The sequence below is a fragment of the Scomber scombrus genome, chromosome 8, assembly GCF_963691925.1.
Source record: "Scomber scombrus chromosome 8, fScoSco1.1, whole genome shotgun sequence".
Lineage (NCBI taxonomy): Eukaryota > Metazoa > Chordata > Actinopteri > Scombriformes > Scombridae > Scomber > Scomber scombrus.
The window spans coordinates 8,517,477-8,542,314 of NC_084977.1; the positions used below are offsets into that span (position 1 = coordinate 8,517,477).

The window sequence follows — 24,838 nt, forward strand, 5'->3', positions numbered from 1 at the left end:
AAAACTACAGTGGACAAGATATTTTAGACAATAACACGCTTCTAACTTCGTGGCAACTATTTGGGGAAGGTCCTTACTGTTTCATGTTAATGCCTCTGTGAACACAGGAATGTCCATTAAGAAATGGATTTACAAGACTGGTATGAAAGAACTGGTCTGCACAGAGCTCTGACAGTAACCCCATCCAACACCTTTGGGAGGAACTGGATCAAATCTTGGATCTGGGGTCTGGGAAATGGGATAAAATCTCTATGGAAAGACTTCTCAGAAGAGTGGAGGCTGTAATAGCAGCTATTAGTGCCCATGGTTTGGAATGACATGTTCAACAGTTTGTGGCTAATGTTTGAATGTCAGCTTACTTTTTTTTGACTACTCATATGCAGACTTACCTTGGTGAATATAGGAGGACCTGAGACATCAGCACCATACAGTGACGACACTGGGCTCTGCATCTAGAAGACAACACAAACTTACTTCCTGAAAAGTTAATTTAGAAAGGTTTTTGCTTGTGTCACTGAACAGAGCTTTGACCATGGGCCTGAACTTATGTGGCCCTACTTCACTTTGTGCTTCCGGTGGCTTACCCGCTGCGGGGGCTGAGACAGGGACTGGACCAGTGTGGAGCGATGAGGAAGGACCTCGGGGGTTTTGGGTGATGGTGAGCGTATTGTCAGGGACATCGAAGTGGTCTTCTTCTGCACTCTAAAATAAGCAAAGCATAAATCAGCACACAAACAGAAATACTTTGTAGTGAAAAAAGGCAGAATTTTCCTACCCTATATACTTTATAAATACTCATACTTGAATCAAAGAAAATTGGCTCCATAGCAATTAAGATGATATCAGTGTTCTTGGCTTCAATGTGTAAACAGAAAGTGAATCAGGAAGTGGTCCAGATGGAGGCAGATATATACATAGAGATAATAATCAAAAACATTTAGAGAGCTGGACATCACTCAGAGAAGGTAATGTTACATCCTCAAAGTGCAAGGGAATTAGCACTAACACTATACTATTAAATTCAATGGCAATCAATGCAATGGCTCCACTCAGAACCATGAATGTCAACCTGATATATGGTTTCGTCATATAGAAAAAGTCAGTAGATTGTTAAAATCAAAGGTTTTCATCCTCTTCACACCATAAATGTTTTGCAATGACAATGTTTTTGCAATCCATCCAGTAGACCAACATTTCCATTCCTTGAGTCATGCTGCTAGCATGGCTATAAATGAAAAAAATGTTCAAAAATGTCCTCTTCTGCAATGTTTCTGACTTTTCACAATGAATGCATCCACATTCACAAGTGAATCATCTGCTCTTCCGCCCATGGCATAACTTCACACCAAATGAACTGGTAAACAAGTTTTTGAGATATTTTGCTAAGTAACACATAAACAAACAGGACCCAAAACAAAATCTCCTTGATAGAGGTTGAGTTTGGGAATAAATAAGAGAGAGGCAAAGAAATACAACACAATAAAATATCTGTTTCATTCAAGACAATTAGGTGTATAAAGACCAGTGCAAACAGAAACATTTTCAAAGCAGTTTCAAAGAAAGAAGAAAGTGAAAGTGGTCAGGGGGTTAAAAGTTTAACATTTGAAATAAGTACAAGGGACAACCCTGACAGGGGTATTTTTTTACCATATTAACCCTCTTCACCCCATTATTTAGATGGCAGCCTGTGCGCTGGGTCAGAGTTATGGCTCTTTAAGGGCCTTTTAAGGGCCTAGTTAATTTGCAGCAGGCAGCAGACCTGATTAGCAGCTGCAGGACTCAGTTAACCTGCTCGGGGGTTCAAGGTTCACTGGGTCATGGGGTCACACGAGGCCATGCAGAAACACACTTACTGAGGCATGGTTCCTGATCTGGACTTTGACGCACTTTCTCCTTCTGAGTCTGATGATGAAGCTCCTGCAAAGGGACAAAAACAAAAACAGTGTCGCTTATCCCCATATGATACAGGTCATCTCATCTCATTTTCATTAGTAAGAACACCAATTGTGCTGCTGTTTTTACATATTATTTGTATGTCAAAGCTGTGTCTGTATCTCTTATCAACCCTATACACAAATTATGTTGCTACTGGTTCTTGTGGTATATCCACTAATACTGAGAACTTTGTTGTGCTAGAAAAATATATTTTGTTCCAAAAAGCAACATTCATTTTGTCCTGTAAAGCATTGCAGCAGACTAGCAACCATGGAAGCCCACACTTGAAAATAGTCAACTTCATTGCTGACCTTCAATGTAAACCTCAGCGGAGGTATTGTCTGCTCCGAGACTGTTGGAGGCCACGCAGGTGTAGCGTCCTGTGTCGTCCTCAAAGGCTTCAGCAATCACCAGTGTGTGCAGGTCACCATCCCTACAGATCTGTATGTCAGGAGAGCTGAGCAGCTCACGGCCTTCGCAAAACCACCTGGTGGAGGGGGTGGATCACAACTTGAGTTACTTTCACATGCTAGTAACATTACATTACATACATAGTTTGTGCAAAGAGGCTTACAATAAGGTTACAATATAATAGTAACAGCAACTGCAAAAGTGCCAAAGTCCCTCTCAAAACGAGGACTGTAGATTTTGACCCCCATCATTTACACTGTAAGTGCATTTGGAAGAGATCTTCTAATGGTCTGATTACAGGGAACAAAACCTATTCAAGAGACTTGAAAAACTATAAACCTATCCTTTAAGAGACACCAAAATTACCCATACGTAGCCTGTAAATCATTCAAACTGGGGCTGTGCTCCACATAACTGGTGCTAACGCTGTAGTAAACTGCACTATCTTGAGTGATAAACACAGCTAGCGTTAACCAGAGCAGAAAAACAGCTGTTTAAATTAATACAAACATAAAACCTTATAAAGACACATTATATTATTATGTTTCCTAGTCTACATACATACATACATACATTTTAATCAATTATTACCTGATTGATACCTGGATTGATTTTTTGAACTGTCTTGGGTGTACAATTACGCATTCAAATCGCATACATAATATGGTAAATCATATATGATCAGTCATATAATTTCTTCTTGTCTTGTGGATTTTTTGTCAAAGGATAGAAATGAATAATCCAGTGAAAGCAAAAACTTAAATTACACACAACAGGCAATATGAATTATTACTGAAATGTATGTCCCTGTTCAATACAATCTTATCTGACAAGCAAGAGCCATTACTGTACTTGACAAATACTCGAGCGTAAATATACCTTTGCCAAATATGAAGGAGGCCAATCTAACTAACATTAAGAACTACTCACACACACCCTGTGGGCATGTCTGAGTTTATCTGCCAAATGTCAGCCACCCTGAGGCAGCAACAAGACGTGGTGTTACGGGAAGCAGATACACCCTTCCCCTCCTTCCAATCAGAGGCCTGTGTGTCTGGGCAGGCGCCTGGGCCATATACTCCCTCCCTGGGGTCTGCTGACACGGACTTTGTTCCATGGTCTGGGACCCAGGAGGGATGAGAGAGTGTACAACCCAACCAGCTTTATCTGTCTCATCTCTCTTTACAGGGTTATGATTAAAGCTGATCTCCCAGCAATATGTTACCACATCAAATACTGGATCAAACAACAGGGGCCACATTCTCAATCTCCTACAGATATACACGTAAGCACTGACCTCAAATGTCAAAGTTTTGTGTAAGTTTGTGGCTTCTAATCTACATTATGACACATTTATTCAAGACACTCACTCTCCACACACTGTACAGCCTTTCAACACCCTTTTGGGCGTATACTGTATGTCTTGTTCACCTCTTGACCTCTGCATTGACAAGAGGCGTCAATTCAATTTTATTTATCACTGCAGAAGTTATCTCAGGGCACTTTTCACACAGAGCAGGTCTAGACTGTACTCTTTAATTTACAGAGACCAAGCATTCCCCGGCATTCCATGACTAAGCACTTGAAGACAGCAGTAAGGAAAAAGGGGCAGGAATTCCCAAAATGCCAGAAGGAACAGCTGTTCTGTCTGTCCAGAGCCCTGACCTGAGGATATTCTTACTATCTTGGAGAGTTGTATAAAAATTCCCAACATCCTGCTGCGTAGCCGTTAACTCGATTTCATACACTATGGTGTGTCAGTCAAACAGCGGGCAACTCCTGTTCCAGAAAGCAATCCATCAGCCAAAATATTCAGACAACACTTCATACTGTAGGATTTACACCTGACAGAGTGGGTGTGAGAGCGGAGAACGAGACAGAGAAAGCGAGAGAATGAATGGAAAGTACAGGAACAGGAGGTGAACGAGCATGAGTCAAGTCGGGTCAGACAGGAAAAATTATATGCTCTGTCATTGTTGAGACGGATCACACTGAGCAATTCATCAGTGGCAGTGACAGGTGGAGCGCTGTAGAACCTTGTCACCCTGTTTTTGCTTGCTCTGCCACTGTTTTAACACCAAGCCCCCTCTATATAGACTCCTCAGGGCAGTTCCTCTGTCTTATCACTCGATGAAGTGAAACAACGGAAAACTTAGCTGGCTTTATCACACAGACAGACGCCGGTGAGTTAAATGATAGGAAACAGATCGTGGCTTGAGACTAATAAATAGCTGTTCGGGGCACGAGCAGAGAGACCTTATCCACTGGAGTGTCAGTTGTTGAGGCCGTGAGTCATCGGCCACGCTTCAAACATCCTCACCAGATATCTGTGTATCAAACACATGATCCAGACAGAGAAAGGCTGGGATAAGAGAGAGATCCTGTATAGCATGAATTTGGTATATGACAAAGTACAAAACTGACAGCAGCTGGCAACTGTGAGTAGGAAGTTGATTGTTTGAGTAAACCAATATGTACGTGTGGTTTTGAAATCCATTTTTCCGGATTATAACCAGGCGGAGAAAAGGGAAAGTAACTCCTTTGGTTGACTGCCATGTCTGATGGGAATTTGTATGAGGAACTCAGGTTTCTTTTGTTGGTTAAACCTCACGACTTTATTTTAAGTCACTCAGTGTATTAATCAAAATTGTTCACTATGGATCTCGCAGCCATATGCTCTGTGTTTGATGTGGACCACACAATACAAATCACCTCCAATATGGGGAAATGATTTTGGACATTTTTTGAGCACTGTTAAATTAAACACATACACGAAAGGGTTTGAAGTAACACATGACATCATTGATCTAATGACTGGTTAGCTCTAAGTGTGTTTTTTGTGTATGTGTGTAACTACAATGAACCGAGGCGGACAAACAGAGGGGGGGATATGTTTTCCACATGGTGGAAATGGTGGTCTGAATGTGTTGATATCCCAATAAAAGAAACAACAGCAGTTTAATGCAGCAACATATGTGAACTAAAATGCGAGAGTAAAGTTGTAATTCAAGCATTCGTCAGTGTTCTTGTGAGTTGGGGTTTTTTGTTCAAACATTTTCGGTAGTTTTCCACTCTGGATATGGCTAAAAGGTTTACCAGGCTGTTCTCGCTGCACGTAAAACACAGCCGATCCGCTCGGTGGAAGAAAGGGAATGGAAATGTAAATTTGTTTGGGCACACAATTTGACGAAAGACAGAAAAGGGCACAGGACCCATGATCCTCTGGGGCTTGACTGAGCATAAGCAAGGAGGCATAAACCATTTCCAACAAGCACAACAATAAAACCCCTTATTAATCAACCTTAATGATCTACCATTATGCATAATTACTGCGTAAACTCATTTAGAGAGAGACTGTAATGTTTATTTAATCCCCTTTCCATTTCTGTGGAATGTGCTGAACATTGTGCGAGGCCTTTAACAGCGTGGTGTGTTTTACCCAGAGGGGGAGTGGGGACTTTGGTGAGTCACATACAGTCTAGCAGGCAAAAAAGGAACTCGACCATCAATAGTCTCATTTTTTTGAAGGGAAGCTGGGTGTGTTGCAATAGCAGTCACTCAGTACTCTGAGAAAACCGAGCAAAGGTAGAAATCTCTTGGCAGAATAAAGCTTTACCACCCATTTCCTCTTAACACAATGCTATTATAAAACACAGCTATTCAACACATGCATACCAAATAGAGGAGAGAAAATTGCCTTCATGAGTAACGCCTCACCTCTTCATTCATCTCCCACCCACGTGGCACCCGCCCAGCCAAGATGGTGATTAAACATCCCACCATCACCATCGATCCTGTCACCAGCTCTCTCAATAATGATAGCATGTGAGAGAGGAATTATACACAACTCATTTTAGACAATTGGGGCCAGATGATACCTCATATCAACGGGAAGATGGTCTTGTTCTCATGGTGATCCCTCTGCTAACCTATTCACATTTAGATGAAGAGAGCATTCCACAGTGGAGGCCAAACCAGAGCCTGCTGCCCTGGCCTCCACAGTGCGTGCTAAGGGCCACACTCTCCTCATCTGACCCTGTTGTTATTTGCTGCTGTTGATGGAAAATTTTTTGAAGCAAGGCTCAGTTTCACCACAAACCCAAACGAGCGGAGGCCAAAGCGGAGGGAAGAGAAAAAGAAATAAGGAAGATTCAATCCCAGAGAAACCTTGACAGGATGTAGGAGTGACAAGCTTGCATAAACACACCCACCCACCATGTCATTCAACAATCAATATAGGATGTAGGGCACGGGTAGAGTAGATATATATACTCCCCGAGACCTGTTTTGTCTCCAAGTTTTTCTCTCTTGTGTGCAGTTTCTAGGCAACGGACCACAGAAGTCAACAAAAGTGCAACTGGACATGAAGAGCGGCATCTAGGCTGTCTTTATCTCTAATTACAAACTACAATAGAGGTCAACTGAGACTGTCCAAACTCTATAGCTAGCAAACTTAGTTTTATTATCCACGACAGTGAAATCTCCTAATTCATGCAAACACAAAATGGAAAGCAGATTCGGTTTCCTCTTTCCCACACATGCTGACTGCAACCAACTATGAATGGAGCTCTATATGGCTCAGTAAAAGCATAACCTCACTATAAAAAAATATGCAAAATATGCATTCCTACCACAGCCCTCCTGATTATACAGTAATAGTTTTCCATTATACCACATAATGCCTATTTTACCTGTCCTCTAGGTATGTAGTGGTACCAATTTGGAAGGAGGTATAGGAAGTTAATAATGCTGAAATATACAGCAGATCATTCCCATCATTAAAGTGAGAGTAACTTAACATACTAAAAAGTCCATGCAAATTCACACATTTCTACTCTCTTTAACACACAAACACAGAGAAAAACATGCAATTTATGTAACAATATTAAAGCTGCACTAATCAGTTTTTTAAAAGTAAATAAGCAATGGTTCAAAGTCAGTGTTAACCCCTTGTGTAATGAAAAAGTGTTGGCTTGTGGTGACACATGAATTAAACATGAATCTGCAGTTCCACTCAGCTCGACACAACATTTTAACGTCTTTCAGCTCATTGTTTTGGTTTTAAGGCCTACAGCTGTGGAACTTAAGTGAAACTGTTCTGATACACCTATTGTACACTACCTGCCCACCACCTAATAGTTGACAGACAAAGTTAGCAACTAGCTGGTGAACATAGTGGAGCATTTAGCAAGCTAGTTATAGAGTTATATTTCTAAGGAGTAGGTGAAGACCAAAACAGAGCTAAAGGTACAGTGAGTACTGGACTTACATTCATCTGGTAGCCAGAAATACAACTCTAATGTCTGCTGGGTGTGTAAAAAGGCCACTGTTTGCTAACACATTAGCCTTATCAACTTTAGAAGGTCAAAATATGCCACTGGTTTGAGTGTAATGTTCTGCCCTCAAGTGGACATAAATGCAGTTAGTGCTGCTTTAATATAGTGGTGTAATTTTATATTGCTTAGCAAACATTAGCAGAGGTGATTTGTACCAGATTGTACTTCATTATTTAGTAGGGATGAGGACATAAATAGAATTTAAGGCTGGGAGAAAGTGTTTTTGTATTTTGAGCATTTAGGGTCAAAACCATTCTAAATAGGTTGTTGTTAAATTTTCTCAGAAGTCATTTATATCTAAGATTATGATCTAAATAAAGCTTCAGTAGATGTCTATTCATTTAAGTACTGTCATCTGGACTGACAAAGAAATATTGGCACTCCAAAGTTTGTGTTCTTGTGCCTTAAGTTCATGCAAACACAAATGCCCTTAATAAAGATGATAAATGCAGGAATCCATCTTAATAAAGCAGCAGAAGCAATCTGACGATGGAGCCCTGCTAACAGGGGGCAGGCTCTGGGGTCAGAGTTCACTGGAATATTCTGGACAGCAGACAGCTGCAGATGACAGTTGGAGCTCTGACCGGAAGCAGTGAACAGTATTTTTCTCCAAGGAATTTCAACCAAAGGGGAGGGTAGCTACATTTACAAAGTCTCCTTCATGTTGTCTAACAACAGACATTGTCCACTGATGCAGTACAGCAGACGTCAGCATTAGTGTGCCAAGCAGGCATAGGGTTCAGACTGAATCATCATGGGCATTAATATAAAATGTCAAATACTCAGACTGTGATTTTTTTGGATTTTATTAGTAGTTACTATATATACTACTACTGTACGCAGTTCTTGCAGTTTAAATCAACAAACCTAACCGTATCAGTACAGGAATTTGTTACTTCTTGGGAACCGTTTCTGGTATAAATGTTGGCCTTGTTGGGACCAGAAGTCCTCGTGGGGACCGAAACCCAGTCCTAATGAGGCAAAACATCATTTCTGAGGTCCTGGTTAAGGTTAAAGTTTGGTTTAGGCTGTCCACAATGAATGGCAGTCAGTGCAATGTCCTAATAGGCAAAGCTGCACAAACTTGTGTGTTTCTGTGCATGTGTGTGTGAGAGAGAGAGATACAGGGACCCAAGTGAAATAATGACAGACATGGGCAGCAGCTGAGCTACAAATGCAATCACCTCGGCACTCTTGGGGATGCCCCCACATGCCCCAACACATACATGCATGCGCGTGCACACACACACACACACACACACACACACACACACACACACACACACACACACACACACACACACACACACACACACACACACACACACAGTATAATTGGAGGGCCCAGAGAAATCAACAGATTTAAAAGAGATGAAAGGCAAACATCTTATATTCTATTAATACACTAGGTTCATTCATTCATTCAAAGAGAAATTACACATGCACATTCAGTGTATCAGCTGTTGTTTCATAGAGACACACTACATTTTTCCTTGGTTAAAAAAATAAAACTTATCTATGCTCTATTAACAAATCAAATCCCCAGCCAGGTTCAATGAGATGTTAACCACATTATCCTATTCTCATACAAAGAGAGTGAGACCTGGGGTCTGATAATCTCCCCAGAAACAATCATGTCTAGACTGTGAAGATCAAATAAAAGAGATTCACCACATAATCTTTTACCTGAGTATACCACCAAATATCATCACACAACAAGACGGTTATTCAGTTTACCTGAGCCGGCGTCCTGCTCCCAGTTAGAACAATCAATGTCAGTAATGAGTTCCTAGATCTTAAGTTGCACAGAGAGGATATCCTCCTGACAGCATGACACACACTGAGCAACTGACACTCTCACACCAGGACTGCCACACTGAGTCACACAGTCAGACATACACAATGCTTGGACTGAGCAGAGGGTTGAGAGGGAGGGAACAGCCCAGAGCTGCCAAATTCCACACGAGATGGAGGGGCAAAAAATATGTTAAAGACAAATTAATGACAAAAACTGTTTCAGCGCAGCCCACACTGAATTCATTCATATAATTCCAGTGGTTGGGACAATGGTCTCCATGTTTATCTCTTCCTGACAACATTGATAAAACTTACCAGGACTAGTCAGACCCACCAAACTCTCTCATGGTTAGACCCAGGTAAACCTCCTCAGATGGGACCCGTTTTGTTTGAAAAGCACATCAACAGTCATGTAATTTTCTGGTTGTTTCTTTGTGAAATCTGTCTCTCAAACAAAAAACAAAACTTGTGATTTGTCTGCCTTTTTCTGCCTTTATACATGCCCGGGCCACAGTCTGCTGAACATCAAAAGCACCACAGCAAACCCTGAACTCGGGCCAAAATGACCCTGTCGCCATGGCAACCCTGGGGGCTGTGATCTGTGACTACAGGAAGGGATAATCGTGAAAATAAAAGATGACAAAGCTACATTTTGTATGACAGTGCGACACAACACATAAGGCACCAAAGACACTGGTCCTTCCTGATGAATCCCACATGCTAGAACTAAGTAGGCCACTTAAAAAGCCCAGTTAGGACTGAGCAAAAAATAGCTTGGATAAGTCAGGATCTAAATAGACTCTGAGTTGGTAGCACCTGGCACGTACAAGACAGATGGCTGTGGCTACTGTGTCTGGTCATGCTTTGTATACACACATACACACAAAATGAGACCATATAATAATCCCAAGCACTCCTAAAGCCAAATTCACCTAGGTCAGCAAATATAAATCTGGTATTTGTGGTTTGGTTAGTACCAGAGGTTTGATGCCTGATGCACAGTCCAGCACAGAATGAAAGGGTGTGGTGTGTTTTACTCTCTGCAGGGGCTCCATTCAGGCTTTAAGACGATCAGAAGTTGTGATATTTTGGTCGCTGTCAGTGAAGACCCTGAGAGCTCACAGCTGGGACGTGGCAAGTGGGATTATTTGTGGTGCTTGTCACTAGGAAGGACTGTTCTCCATGTGTGTGTGTGTGTGTGTGTGTGTGTGTGTGTGTGTGTGTGTGTGTGTGTGTGTGTGTGTGTGTGTGTGTGTGTGTGTGTGTGTGTTGATTGTATGACATAAAATTCTACAATGAGAAGAACACACACCTAACAACGTCCTGTCCCAGTGGCACACACTGTAATCATGTGGTTCTTTCATTTAAATTCTTCTGGTTTGTGAAAAAACTTGCTCCCATTTGTAGTGATAACACCATGAAAAGCACCGTACTTCCCCTAAGTGACTATAAAACATTGGTTAATAAGAGGAAGGGCTTTTATGGTCTCTGGATGTTCCCATTAATTAGTAAATGATTGACAGCAGCCTTCTCTGGCCCGGGTGCTTTGTCTGACTGGTCTCCTCCTCAAGAATTAAGGGAGCATTGAAGAAAAGCTTTCCCAAATGTGAGTCAGCAAGAATAAAGAAATTCTTTCCTGGAAGCAACATGCTGGATTTATTAATATAAAAACAAGCACAGGTGCACATGGACGCATTAAAGCACTCTCTCACACACACACATGCAAAAAATATGCCTCATTCACACCACAAACAACCAAACATTCATGTGTATCTCATCAGACTCCCACTTACGAATAATGTTTCACTGTTTGAAAGAGGTCTTTCAAGGGTCAGTTGAAATCACCAAAAAATGGGGGCATGTTGCCATGACGATTTCTGTTTTTGCTCCAAGGAGACCAAATGACACTAACAAAAACAGAGACCACGTCCTCTAATGATGTCATACAGTGAGGATGATACATCCTCAATACTGTCAAATAAATCCAGCATGAAAACCAACAAAAGCAACATCCAGAAGAGCCCAGAATTAAACATATCAGACATATCAAATAAATGAGCCTGCGTATTTAAACAACAGCCTCTACTAGAAGGAAATGTCAACATGAACAAGATCAAACTCTGTCACATTGGTTCACTGTTTTTGAGAACAGCACAGATACAAATGTTTTTGGCATTTTGTGAATTATTCGCACAAAAACAGCATATCAGGTGAGTTTAATTCTGTAATTTGATAGTTTTGGGACAGAGGAATTTGTTTTTTAATTTCATGGAAGCCGTTATGGGCCTAATTAAACCAAACATTTGAAGTCCTCTGCTCACACCTGTAGCAGAAAGGATTTAAATGAATTTTACACATTTTTAAGCTCTTCCATCACCGCAATCATCGATCTTCCTGCCACTGAGTAATTACAGCTGGAGACAAACCACATAACAGCCTGTGTCAGCTCTAATTTTAGGTATGTATCATAACTTTCTGGGAACAACAATTAGGTGGAGTTAATGCAATAGCTGAGCCACACAGATTGGATCTGTGGTCACATGTATGGTTTGGTTCTGAGTCACGTACAGCACCACTACTTCAGCAAACACTACTACTGTAACAACTACTCTCCTATTGTAGTTACTGTCTATTTTGTCTTAGTTGGCATCCTGTTCACTTATTTCCAGGTCTATCTGCTGACTCAAGAAACTTTTTATACAGAGGAAGCAGCATACTTCTGGTTATCTGTAGCACCAGACAAGTAAACATAGTGAAAAAACACAAATGTACATAATCCAACAGCCACTCACAACCATGCTGCAAACATACAAAAACATCTGTTTCCATGACAGCCAGACCACCTCTCCAGGTGTGTGGGTGGATCACTATCCTTGAATAATTGAAGCCAAATCTTATCCAGCGTGAGATAGTCTTGCAGAGTGGAGATAGTAAGCAACACACTTCACAAAGTTGAGTCAGCACTGAGCACAAAAGGGTTACACCCTGTAATTCTGCTGTGTTTAAAGACTGGAAAAAGGAAAGAGACAAGATATTGCTATAAAACTAACCAACACAATACTACCACAGGAGATAAAAGGCAGCAGTTGCTGTAGTCAAGGATTAAACTCTGTAACCTCTCCTCTTCACTCTGAATTTATGGACAAACTCTGATCAGACGCACATGCGCTAAAAACATGGAGCATCTTCCTTTCTTCCCCCTCCCCTCTCTCTCGTATGAAACCAAACCCTGCAGACCCTCCACTCCAGCCGTGTCTCCCCATGATATCAGGAGCCTCAGCGCTGAACTAAAAGGGGGGGCACAGGAGACCAATTTTATTTGAGTGTAAGGCAAAAGACAAACTGAGCAAGAAAGATGCATATCTCGAGTTTCTATGTGAGACAGTTTAACATTCACACAGCTGTTATCCTGTCACATGTACATGGGAAGGAAGACTTGAGCTTGTTTTTATGAGTCCCATATGACCTCTTGTCTGCTCGTAAAGCAAGCACCCCTGCACGGACTCATAACACACAGGCAAGTGCGCAATACGTGTACACAGTTTTCACAATGTTAAAATGAATTCTGACACACAAAAAGTACCAAAGGGACTCTGCTGTTATTTCTATACAGGCGAAAGAAGAAGAAAAAAAAAAAACACTCAAAAGACTCAAACACATACGTATAACACCACACACTAAATTCCACCACTTCAGTAATGTCAAAGATTCATAATTGAATTGGGCTCAACATCAAACACGGCTCTTTGGCAGCTACACAGGAATCCAACAGCCAGGAAAAATAACAGCCTAAAATATCTCATCAAAAGGCAGATTACTGTAAGCTGAATCTAATGGCCATGCCTTATCAAGCATGATGAATAGCAGAGAGTCATTTAACAGGTGAACAGAGGAATGTAACCCAGTGCTTACTGTTCACAGGCCAGCTGTGGAACAGACCCCGGGGCCCGGATGACTCAAAACTACAAACCTTAACTGAGTGCAGAACAGAGACAGACAGGACCAGAGTGTCTCAGAGGGGACCTGGAGGCCTTGCTATTGTCAGCAACAGGCTATGGAAATGTGGCAGATCTATGATGCCTCGGCCACACCTAAACTTGTTTATTTGTACTTGGCTAAAGTTTTCAGCACACTATACTTTAAATAGTGAAGTTTCTGGCCTGCATTTGTTGTGAGGTTTAAGTAATCTGAGCTGTTGTGATCTGGTTGAAAGTAGGTTGTCTAAGCATTCATGTGTCACTGACCATGGGAGACATGATGGAATTGGTTAATGGGTAAGTGTAAGTGTGTGTGTGTGTGTGTGTGTGTGTGTGTGTGTGTGTGTGTGTGTGTGTGTGTGTGTGTGTGTGTGTGTGTGTGTGTGTGTGTGTGTGTGTGTGTGTGTGTGTGTGTGTGTGTGTGTGTGTGTGTACTGATGAGGTCAAACAGGCCCACTGACACTCAGTGCGGAGGAGAGGCTTCAGTACAGAGTCAAGATTTATGGAGTGTCCTCTGCCCATCCTCCTGTTGAACTTGTCTTAGATTACCATCCTCCTGCCGTGCATGACTGCTGCCTTTGTCCACAACAGACATGCTTCATATTAAATCTGGTATTCCACTTCTTCAACTGTCACCGATCCACTTATATAACTCTTTACAAATCTCGTTTCCCTCTACTCTCACTCTGCTCTCTCTCTTATTCAACCCTTTCTCCCCCAATTATTAGGTTTAGTAGTAATTTATTGATGCTGTTTCGGCTGATCATAGACTAGAGGCTAAAAAATTCCTTTCTTTATTGTGTCATCTCATTAACACGTATCATTTACACAGTTATAAATTAGGATTAAAAAAACCTCACATGACAAATCCTTTTTCATTTTTTCATGCTATATAAGATTTATCCACTAAGCACTAAATGTGATTTCACCACAGTGTTGTCAAAGAGCCCAGAACCTTGTTGACTGTGTGTCTGATCCAGACACAATTATATATAAAATATCAGGATTAATAGCTGCAAATATAATACACTTAATTGAACGCATATTATAATATATTTAACAGCTCAAGATTAAAAGATACAAAAAATGAAAGGATGCACACATCATGATTGAAGCTGCCTTGTGTAAGTCATCCATGGTGGAAGAAAGTCGAAAGTCGGTTTAACTAGATAAGAGGATTAGCATGAATTTTGGGATTGTATGTGATAATGGGTCAAGGTCAGGAGATTTCTAGCCTCCGAGACTAGAGGAAAAGTCTCACATCGTTGGGTGAAAACTTCACACTCTGTCTCCAGGCCAGTGTAGGGCCAGGGGCCACCGCTGAAGCTTAGACAGGACAGCTCCATTCGTCACAACTGCCATTAACATACCACTGAGGAATCGCACTGACGTGTGTCCATCGGAGTGTTTTACTGCTGATATTTCGAGTAGTACAAGTGTCTAATCTGCAGTAGGTCAGATGTGACAGTGGTAGAGGTGGTGTATAGTCTGTCCAGTGGTGATCGACAATAATACCCTAACTCAAAGTGAAAGTTATTGTGTCTATTTATGGCTACCTCAAAGAATTCTTTGGCAGCCTGCAATGAATAAGCTCAAATGTACTCACACCTTGAACACATCTTGGTACACGTATAGCACACATAGTCATGAACACAGTTCAGTTATCAGCATGGTGAGAACTAAATAATACGTCAAACTGACTACCTCACATCAACATGCAAAAACTCCATACAGTATTTGTAGAATGGGTTCCACCTTCTTAAATGTGTTCATGTTACAGGAATGTTAAATTTCTGTGAAATAGCCCTCATATAGTACTCATTTTAAGCATGAGCGCACCCCCACAGCTACTCCAGGCTCTCTCATTATTTGGAGCTTAAATATTAAATGACATCATGCTCGCAAAAATGTAAAAAACGAGCAGGTATAAAAATACCAGCGTTTTTTTTCCCTTTCCCCTCGTCCTGCGGAGATCAAATGAGCCCATGAGGGAGAATTGAAAATTACGGCCTTCCTGAAACAAGCCAAACAGTCAGCATTACAGTCAGGCTACGTCATGAGTCAGCAGTGGGTCACCTACTATGACCTCATACTAAGATTGTTTCACAAAATGTAGGAGAAAGTGCTACTGTAGCCATTTTCTAGTACAGTAAGTACTTCTGCAACAACAGGCTGGTGAGCCAAATTTACATCTTTCCCTCATCTGTTAGAAAACATAAGGAGGTCAATGTAAAGCAAAAAAAAAAAATCTGCAAGAAATAAAGAAAAAAACTGAACAACCAAACTGTTTTTTAGGTGGGCTTTTTCCAACTTTAGTTTTTCTTTCATGGTTTTGGTATCTCTTTTTTTAAATGATTATTTTTCTTTCGAACTTTTATTGATAATGACACACAATGTCTCACCAACTATTTATACTATAAAGTAAAAAGTCATAAAATGGAGTGTAAGGGGGGAGTCAGATTGGGAAGTTTAACAACAGACAATTTGCAAAAAATAATTGGATTACGTGTGTGTGTGTGTGTGTGCGTGTGCGTGTGTGTGTATGTTCTTTTACGCCTATGTGCCTGGTGGCCCCTATGGTCCGACTGGTCAATATTAGCTCATTCTAGGTAGCATGTTTAAATTTAAACAAGGATCATATGTTTGACAACAAATTCCATCATCAATTGAAGGAATGTCGTCGTGTCCTGATGTCGGAGACGCTGCCTTGTGTAGATTTCTTAGCAGAATTCTTCGGCGGCCTCTCATCTTCCAAAAGTTTCCCCTACGGTTTTGTGTATTTGGTTGAAACAAAGAAGCCACGGCTGCTCTCTACTGTAACTGCCCATCTCTCTTCATTCAACTGCACATCAAGTTTTCAAATGCCTTGTTTGCACAGCAGGCAGTTAGGGTAATGACATGGAAGAGCATCAGAGAAAATGCCTAAAATAGCACTCTGAGCACGCCACAATTGGAGATGGATTTTCTCTGTCTGCATCGCCATAGTGAGAAATCAGTCATCGGGCACCCGCAGCGTGTTTGGTGTTCTGCACAACCAGACCTCACAGCATCAATTTTGTTTAGAAATGCTCTCTTTAACAACACAAACACACACAAGGGTCTTACACTGACTGCGTACATTCCCTATTCCCGCATGCCAACAGCTAATCTTAACCCAAAACTAGCCCCCTTGAAGACATGAAGAAAGGCCAAAATGACCTCAGACTAAAAAAATGCATAAAGTGCTTCCCACAAGGATACAACACACACGCATGCACACATCCCAATACCAGAGATGCATCATTATAAACAGAGCGTTGCATAAAACATTGTGTGTGAGTAGCATGAGGATATGCTGAAGAATACCAGGCGCTCAGCACCATACGCCGGCCTGAGACAAATTGTGGCTGACCACAGAAGACCGCGCCCAGCACCCAAACACCAGGAATGTCTCTTTCACTGGCCGTGCAAAACACTGGCATCAACTCAGCACAAACTCATTAGTCTGAGAGAACGAGGAGGTGAGGAGGTGAGAAAGGGTGTCACCTATTCGGACTGGCAACTGCATCAAAGGCATTGCCCATGGGAAATGAACGCTGAATGGAAATAAGGTATTTGAATTCAACTTTTGTGAGATTTTTTTTTTTTCCCAAGGGATATACACGCACACACATGCTTGTACACACAAATATAAATAACATTACACACATGCAGACTTTCATAATCACTGAAGAGCAATAGATTGTTAGCAGTGAGGAAAAAAGTTGAAGGGAAGCTTTTAACTCTGCTGTGGAACACATAAAAAGATGACCTAACCTCTGAGATGCATGCATCAATGCACACACATGCACGATGCTAAACACTATGAAATGTAGGAAATGGAAAATAAGCAAATTAATGTTTGAGCAAGTATTTATTGCGTGGTTAGTGCTGATGTCACACTTTAACTTTAGGTCTTGTCAACCATGAAGAAATTCAGTTCATGTGCGAGCCCTGTATTAAATTATATTGTATACTCATCAAAAATGTATGTAAATAATGTTGCAGCAGAGAAAGCACAGATTCTGAGTCCCCCACCCCACCCCAAAACCCCTGCAAAATACCCTTAATATTTCACTGTGTGGATGCTTCCAGAAGATGCACACTTTTATTTTGAATAAAAAGTTATTTGCTGCCATCTAGTGTTGAAAAATAGTAGATGGGCCAAAACAAGAAGTCACAGCATTTTTTAACAACACACACACACACACACACACACACACACACACACACACACACACACACACACACACACACACACACACACACACACACACACACACACACACACACACACACACACACACACACACACACACGATACTGGGTGCTTGCCATGGAAAGAACTCACACTGCCTACAAAACACAGAATCCATCAGACAATTAAAACTGCAGCATGTGTGAAATCAGTTCAACATTATTAAATCGTGTTCTGTAACAACAGCTAAATTCACTTCACTCAGCAGCACACAGTAAAAATCATAACTTTTTTTGGGACATGTGTAAACTACGTGTGGTTTTAAAAATTACAGGGGGAACGGCAAAGTGCTTTGCTACAACTTTTACTTTTCCGCTTCACTTCTCCCAGCTTTCCATTCATTTTCTCTCCATATTACATAATGTCAGAATTTGCCACAGTGTCTGGCCTCTCCTGTTTCCCCTCTGGTTAAACATGCTACACACTACCTTCATATTCCCCAAGAAGGTGTGGGGAGATGTAGAGCCTGGTGACTGAAAACGCCTTGTCATTGCATTGCCTGCATTCCTGTGCCTGGCTCCTGTTGGCCTGAAGACTATTTATACAGCCGCAGAAGAGGCCCCTCATAGCCTTCTGGGGAGATACACGTCCTGGGCCACTGGCTTTATGTCCTCTGATTGCACAAACACCTAAAAACACATTGCCTGCACAAAACTCCCTGAAACGGAAACTCTTTTAATCCAGTGGGACTATTTGAAGAGTCTGTTATTATAAACTCAGACAAGACAAGGACTGGTTAAACCCACAGCACTTTAAATTCTAGGCAGTATTCCAAGGTTTCCAAAGCAACTAAACATGTCAGGCTAAATGACAATGAAATAGGTATAAAGACATGTAGAATAATGCATGCATTGGATATTTCTCACAATAGACTAATGATTCAATGAAGTGCTGAAAGAAGTAAACACCGAACATGTGTGATGTTAACTGGTGTGGAAAAACATCTTCAGCATACAAGCTAAGGGGAAATTTGAAGCAACTATTGTGAATTTTAGGGTTTAAAAATAATCCATGTCGACAGTACTTTAGTGCAGGATCACTAAAATTCAGCCAGGAAAGTTAAACTATCTGACGAACACACACACTCCGCAGAACAACCATCCTTACTGAAATCACACATTCACATCACATCATCACATTCAAATAGACCGCAACTTTAATCAGTTCAGGTATGCCCCGATAGTAAACAGCAAGGATGTTGACTGAGCTGTGAGGTTGACATCTCTAGAAACAAGAGAGGAGTGTATTTTTAGTTTGCTGATGATCTGGTGTGAATAACCACAGCCAGGCGGCACTCTGCTCTCCAATGGAATAACAGTTCATCCAGGCATAAATTAGACAACGTCCCTGCTTCAACTGGCACAGATACCAACGGACTAATTTGAAACCAGGTGCTCTGCTTGTCAACACATGGGTAACTGTCACTTTCTGGAGAGCTCCCACCTCGCTCACCTTATCTCATATAGCAGGCAGAGAAGCAAGGCTAGATCCTAATGCTCGGTCTGGTGAGCATCACTCACACTATGATACAAAGGTCAGTTCATATAGGTCAGTTCTTTATGGGATCATCTTGAAACTCTGAATGTAAGCAAGGAGGTTTTCATTCATGCTTGTTTGATTGTAACTCAGCAGGTAAACTTCCTAGAAAATGAATTGTCTTAAAGGATCAGTTCACAGAAATGAAAATCTAGCTTGTATAGCTATGCAGACAGTTTTCAGTTAATTTTTTCAAGTTTTGAGATATCCATCTCTGAGACTTCTGCCTCCACACTGAATAATCCACAAAGCTCATTGTCAGCGGTTTCAGATTTTAATGGATCACCTGTTTCAGGTCCAACTTCAATAGTCTTTATTTTTTAATATCAGAGAGAATGATACCAGGATCCCTTCAAACATCACTGTGAAACATACAAAATTCAAGTTGTTTATGTGAGAGCAGATCTACATCAGGACAATGAAGCTACTTTTCCCAACAGTGGTTCAAACAACAACATTAACAACTTAACAACAACGAGGCTAAATGGAAAAACTCCTGGGTTAACAAAAACCTTCTCCTCAATCTGTAAGGTTCTCCATCAATACTGTCTCAGTTTTGAATATCACCTGATGTTCACTGAGTGGAACAAGTAACTGAATAAGGTGACTATTCTCTCATTCACTAACAAAACAAAAATAACAAATGTACTGTTAGAAGAACAAGAACAAAGCAAATTCATATAAAAAGACTACATTAAAATATATCTTGACCGTGATTGAAAGTTATATATTTGATTTAATAATATTCTTCCTCTATTTCCCTTTTTATTTTTACATGACCATCTAAAATAGACATTTGACGGATTCATATGCTGAAACTCTAAATGAATTAGTTCAGAAAGCATAACTTCTACTGATGTTAATGATGGGGGTTCCAAAATATGCATTTTGATATTAAATGTCTTTATAATAAGAAAGAAAAGAGTCCAGAAAAACGTTTTTTAGTATAAAAATCTCAGTCACAGATGCACTACAATATTTGAAAAGTGTGCTAAGTACTAAATCTTCATAGAAACTGCAGATACCTGTCAAATCAAACCTCCATTATAAAGTTATGCCAACCAGGGACAAACCTTACCTGACATGTGGCTGAGGGTTTCCTGTAACTCGGCATTCCAGACGGATGGGGCTCCCCTCTGCCACCTCCTGACTCTTCAGCTTCTGGAGGAAGCACGGAGGGGACAGGGGTCCAGATGTGGCTGGAGCTCCAGAGTGTTGGTGCCTTGCAGAACCTGCCACTTCCACCGGGCCTCCAGGCTGAGGGCCCATGGCTGGCTGGCTGTAATGTGTCTGCTCTTGCTGGCTGGGAGGCAGTGAGGGAGCAGAGACTGATCCCTGAGGGACTGGCCGCTGGCTTTTAGGAGACAGATAACCACTATCAGGAGAGGAGGAGTCCTCCTCCACCTGCTGCTCTAAATGAGCAGGACCTTTGAAGATAGATGATAGCTCCTCGATGAAGGTGGCAGCTCGGCTACAGAATTCTGTGGCTGAAGACGCCCGATCATTCAGCTCCAGGCCTTCATGAACCAGCCTGGGTTTATCCTGCTTATAAACCGGCTGGATGGGTTTGTGGTGGACAACCTTCTCATAAGAGAACGGAGCCTCATTGGACACCTGTGCTGGCTTGCTGAGGGGGGCAGTCAAACCAGAGGAGACTTTAACTGCTGCATTATCATCTGGGCTGGGGGCTTTGGTCTGGTGTTGCAAGTTTGGGCTCGTGGTGAGGTTTTCAGTAGTCTGGGTGGGCAGAGGGAGGGAGGTAATAGGTGGGAGAGCCTGCTCCTGGGAAGTAGGATTAGGAGGACCTGGATCTTCAGATTCAAATGTGTCTCCAAAGGCCTCCCGGGCCAGGTCCAGGCTACGATTAATCTCATCTACGCTCAAGAAGGCAGTAAGATCTGCAAAGTCCCCATCTCCAGAATCCAGCTCTGTCATGGAGTCCATGTAGAGTTCCCCATCAGAGGATGCCTCTGAAAACACCCCCCCATCGCCCTCCAAAGTCCCGCCTCCGGCCAGGTCCTTCAGCTGCAGAGAGATGGGGAGTGGCTGATTCCAACTCCCGTCTTGCATCCTGAAATACACATCCAGTCTCATTGTCCAGCAAATTACACACATTCACACTCTGTACAGTACAGTTAATACTGTAGATCAACAGACAGGGAAATGACAGACTGTGGGAAGATGAGTCAAGCTCAAAATATAGACTTCACAATAATGACCCACTTGCTCTATCAGCCATAGCTGGCAGGATGAGTCAGGGCGGTGTTTTCCAGACACAGTTGGTGGGTATTAGCAGGTCATAGTGAACATGACTAGCATTTCTTACTGCTGTATCTCTGTCAGGACACTTCACCCTGTCACTCTGTTCTTTCTTGTATTTATCCTACATATGTTTAACTCCAAATTACCTCACATAAAGGTTGTATGAAAATAATGCTTCTTTCAATTTTTGTTTGGTTTATTTTTTGACTAATGAACTAATATTTTGATCTATGAAATGTCAAAAAGTATCGACAAAATAGACAAAAGTTTTTGTTTTTTCTGATCATGAATCTATGTACAAAGAGAGTAAGTGGAGGAAGGCAGAAATCAGCATTTTCTTGATAAATGAAAGATTAATCAGTTCTCAAAACATTCAATTTTCTATCAATTAACTGATCCTTTCAGCATGGATGTAAATATTTGTATAGGTTAAAAAGAAGAGCCACAACTTGCATCCGTCAGGTCACATCCATTTGCTTATATTGCTTATATGTTTGCTATATGTATAGATTTCTGAAATAAATTTGTTAATGCATTATTTTTTCCCAACTAAAGCTACGCCATTTTGTGAACAAGTGATGGACTTCCTCCACATGGTGGCTGAGGTCATGTGCTAAACCATCATCTGAAAATAAGGATGAACAAGACCGCTTGTGTGCATCTATGCCTCCTAATGCATCCTTTGATGAGAGCTACAGTACACGTAGCTTGTTTAGAGGTGGTATGTATCATCATGACTGATCTCTCCAAACTATGACTCTCGTATAGTATGTTGTGAAACTGTTGCTGTTGATGCATGTATGACGCAGCGTGCCACTCAGCGCCTCATGGCGTCCTGAATACCAGCTGTTGTTATTTTTAATCCCTTGGGCTACGTTTCACAGCAGCAGTGCAAAACCAACCCACCCTGAAGACAGGAGAGAGGTCCTTAAAACTCAGTCGCTACCTTCACAAACACAAACACAAACAGGTATAACTGGACATGCAAAATACACACACACCGCCAGTCATTAGGTTAAAGGATTAAAGGAATAAAACAACAGTCTCCTTCAAATTCTCTATTGTTAAGAGAGAAATAACAATGCAGCACTGATTAAATATGAATGTGGAAAATGTTAGACGCTCAGACTGATTGACAAAATGTTAACAACTGTCTGTGCTGCTGTCAAAGGCAGAGCGAGTTTCCATTACGCTACTCTACCTCTTATTCTTCCTCAATTCATAGATCTTACAGTATTTTAACTTCAGTTCTTACAGTATTTCATATCCTCAGTGTCACAGTATATGTTAGATTTCATACAAATATGTTATACTTTATTCAAAGCAGATGTACAGTTACAGTGAATGATTCAGCTCACTCGATAAACAGTCAGCTAACCAAACCATGTAATGCTGCTTAGAGTATCAATGAAAAAAGTGCAAAACTGACCTTCAAATTTGCTTTTTGTCCAATAGCGTTCTCTTCGTTTGGTGGTTCCAGTTTTGTGTTGTTTATGAAGTAAGAATGAACCAAAAAGAAGCTTCTCTTTCCAGAAGAGCAGCCTTATTGGTCAGACAGTCAGCAGGAACTCTCAGGTTCAGGGTCCAATTGCTTACTGCCTCTGCAGTGGCCTGCTGTCCCATCTGTCCCGGTCTCTAACTCCTCACTGTGTGGGGCTATATTTGGGCCCTGGCTCAGGTTTCACAGTCAGAGTACTGGCAAGAGGAGAGACTGTTGAGGTAGGCCGGGGGAATAGAAGGTATTGGTGACATTTTTTTTGACAGAAACAGCATTTGTTAATCAAACATGGAAACACAGTGCTGCAAGGCGGCATGCTTCAATAAAAGAATTACAGACTGTTGTACTACTAAACACCACACACCCTCAACATTCACTAATAAACCAGTACAGTTAGGGTTCATGCAACACTCAGAAGCTCTCTAAGTGCTGGTGATATAACCAGAGGTGTGGGTGATCAACACATCCTTGGCTGGGCTATGGTTTGTCTAGAGAAGACGTCCAAAGACGTCTGATACCCTGAAGTGACAGCAGCTCAGTGCTGCCACTGGGTCCTGCTGAGTTAACCCAATGACCCCAGCCCATCCACCCATTTGTTTTACCTACAGTATCTGAGAATGGGCACGGGAAGATTTTGGAAAACTGGTGCTAAGTTCAAGATTCAGCACTTGGTTCGGTCAAGGTCAATGCCACTAACATATAACGTGTAAAATAAAAAGATGCAGATCTTCAGCATTTTAAACTCTCTGCCCAGCCAACAACTGACAGCTCCAATACTCATCATTTTCTGTATTTGGTAGAGAAAGATGGCTCAGAGTAATGCCAAAACAGTGGGTTAGAAGGGTAACAGACATTGGGGGACCATGCAGTCTCACTTGGTCTATTTCTAGGCCACTATCACATTTTGTGCTCTCAGAGCTATTCTGGTTCTTCATCAATCTACTGATTACAGTCAAGTGCCGGTGATAAGTTCGGAAGGAATTTCCATTGTAATAACTCACTATACTACACACACACAAACACACACACAACAGCTAATCAGTAATCTCCAATAATACTGTTTGCTTATCACCATACCCCAATTAGTAATAACTTTGTGTGTAACGTATCATATAAAAATAACTGCATTATTTTGTGGTGACTTCTGTAGCCTACATACACATATCTGTCTGTGGTCTATGTAAGAATAGTACTGGAGCATTTCCAACACTCTTTTATACCATATGTGTACAACGCCACACTATTCCTCACATCATAGATTATGTTTTCATGGCACTTACATAAAGTATTTATATTTACTGTATAAAAATACTGCACGACACCTCTGAGTATTTATTTTAAAGTTAGGTCAGTACTGTATGGTCAGTCACAAGCATCTAGTCAGGAATACATTTCAAGAGTCTTTATCATTTTAGACATGAAGATCATGTAGGCCTGTGCACATATGAAGATGAAGCTTCTATAGCTCACTGGTGTACTATCATCAATACAGCTAAAAGTGTCATTTTTAACATATGATAGTTCAGCAAAAAACAGGGTTAATGTACTGCACCCATTTAATGAAATAATAAAACAAATGTGACAAGTTTTAATTTCTCAGCAATGCAGCTGTGTTTGCACACACAATACACATAAACTGTAGGCTCTGAAAAAATTGATAAAACCTTTTCTTTTTTTTTAGCTGTTTCTCTCTCTTGTTTATTTATTTATTTGCACCTTAGACTTTCCCCTTTTTCTTCTTTTATGATCTGTTCATTTCTGTAATGTTGATCTTGATGTCTAGTTCCTGAATATAAAAGTATGATTGTAA

The 24,838-nt window shown here is 41.2% G+C and overlaps 1 protein-coding gene across 2 annotated transcripts in view; it reads right to left on the reverse strand.

Annotated features, from left to right (window-relative positions):
* The window catches only part of palld (palladin, cytoskeletal associated protein), a 51,422-nt gene extending 30,084 nt beyond the window's left edge, over positions 1–21,338 (reverse strand). For both annotated transcript variants that reach the window (XM_062423880.1, XM_062423881.1), the window contains exons 1-5: positions 20,347–21,338; positions 2,247–2,422; positions 1,854–1,917; positions 585–702; positions 390–452 (exon numbers count right to left, since the gene is read on the reverse strand). In XM_062423880.1, coding sequence (XP_062279864.1) covers positions 390–452; positions 585–702; positions 1,854–1,917; positions 2,247–2,422; positions 20,347–21,338 — 1,413 coding nt within the window. The remainder of the gene's footprint in view (positions 1–389; positions 453–584; positions 703–1,853; positions 1,918–2,246; positions 2,423–20,346) is intronic.
* Between the last annotated feature and the right edge of the window lie 3,500 nt (positions 21,339–24,838).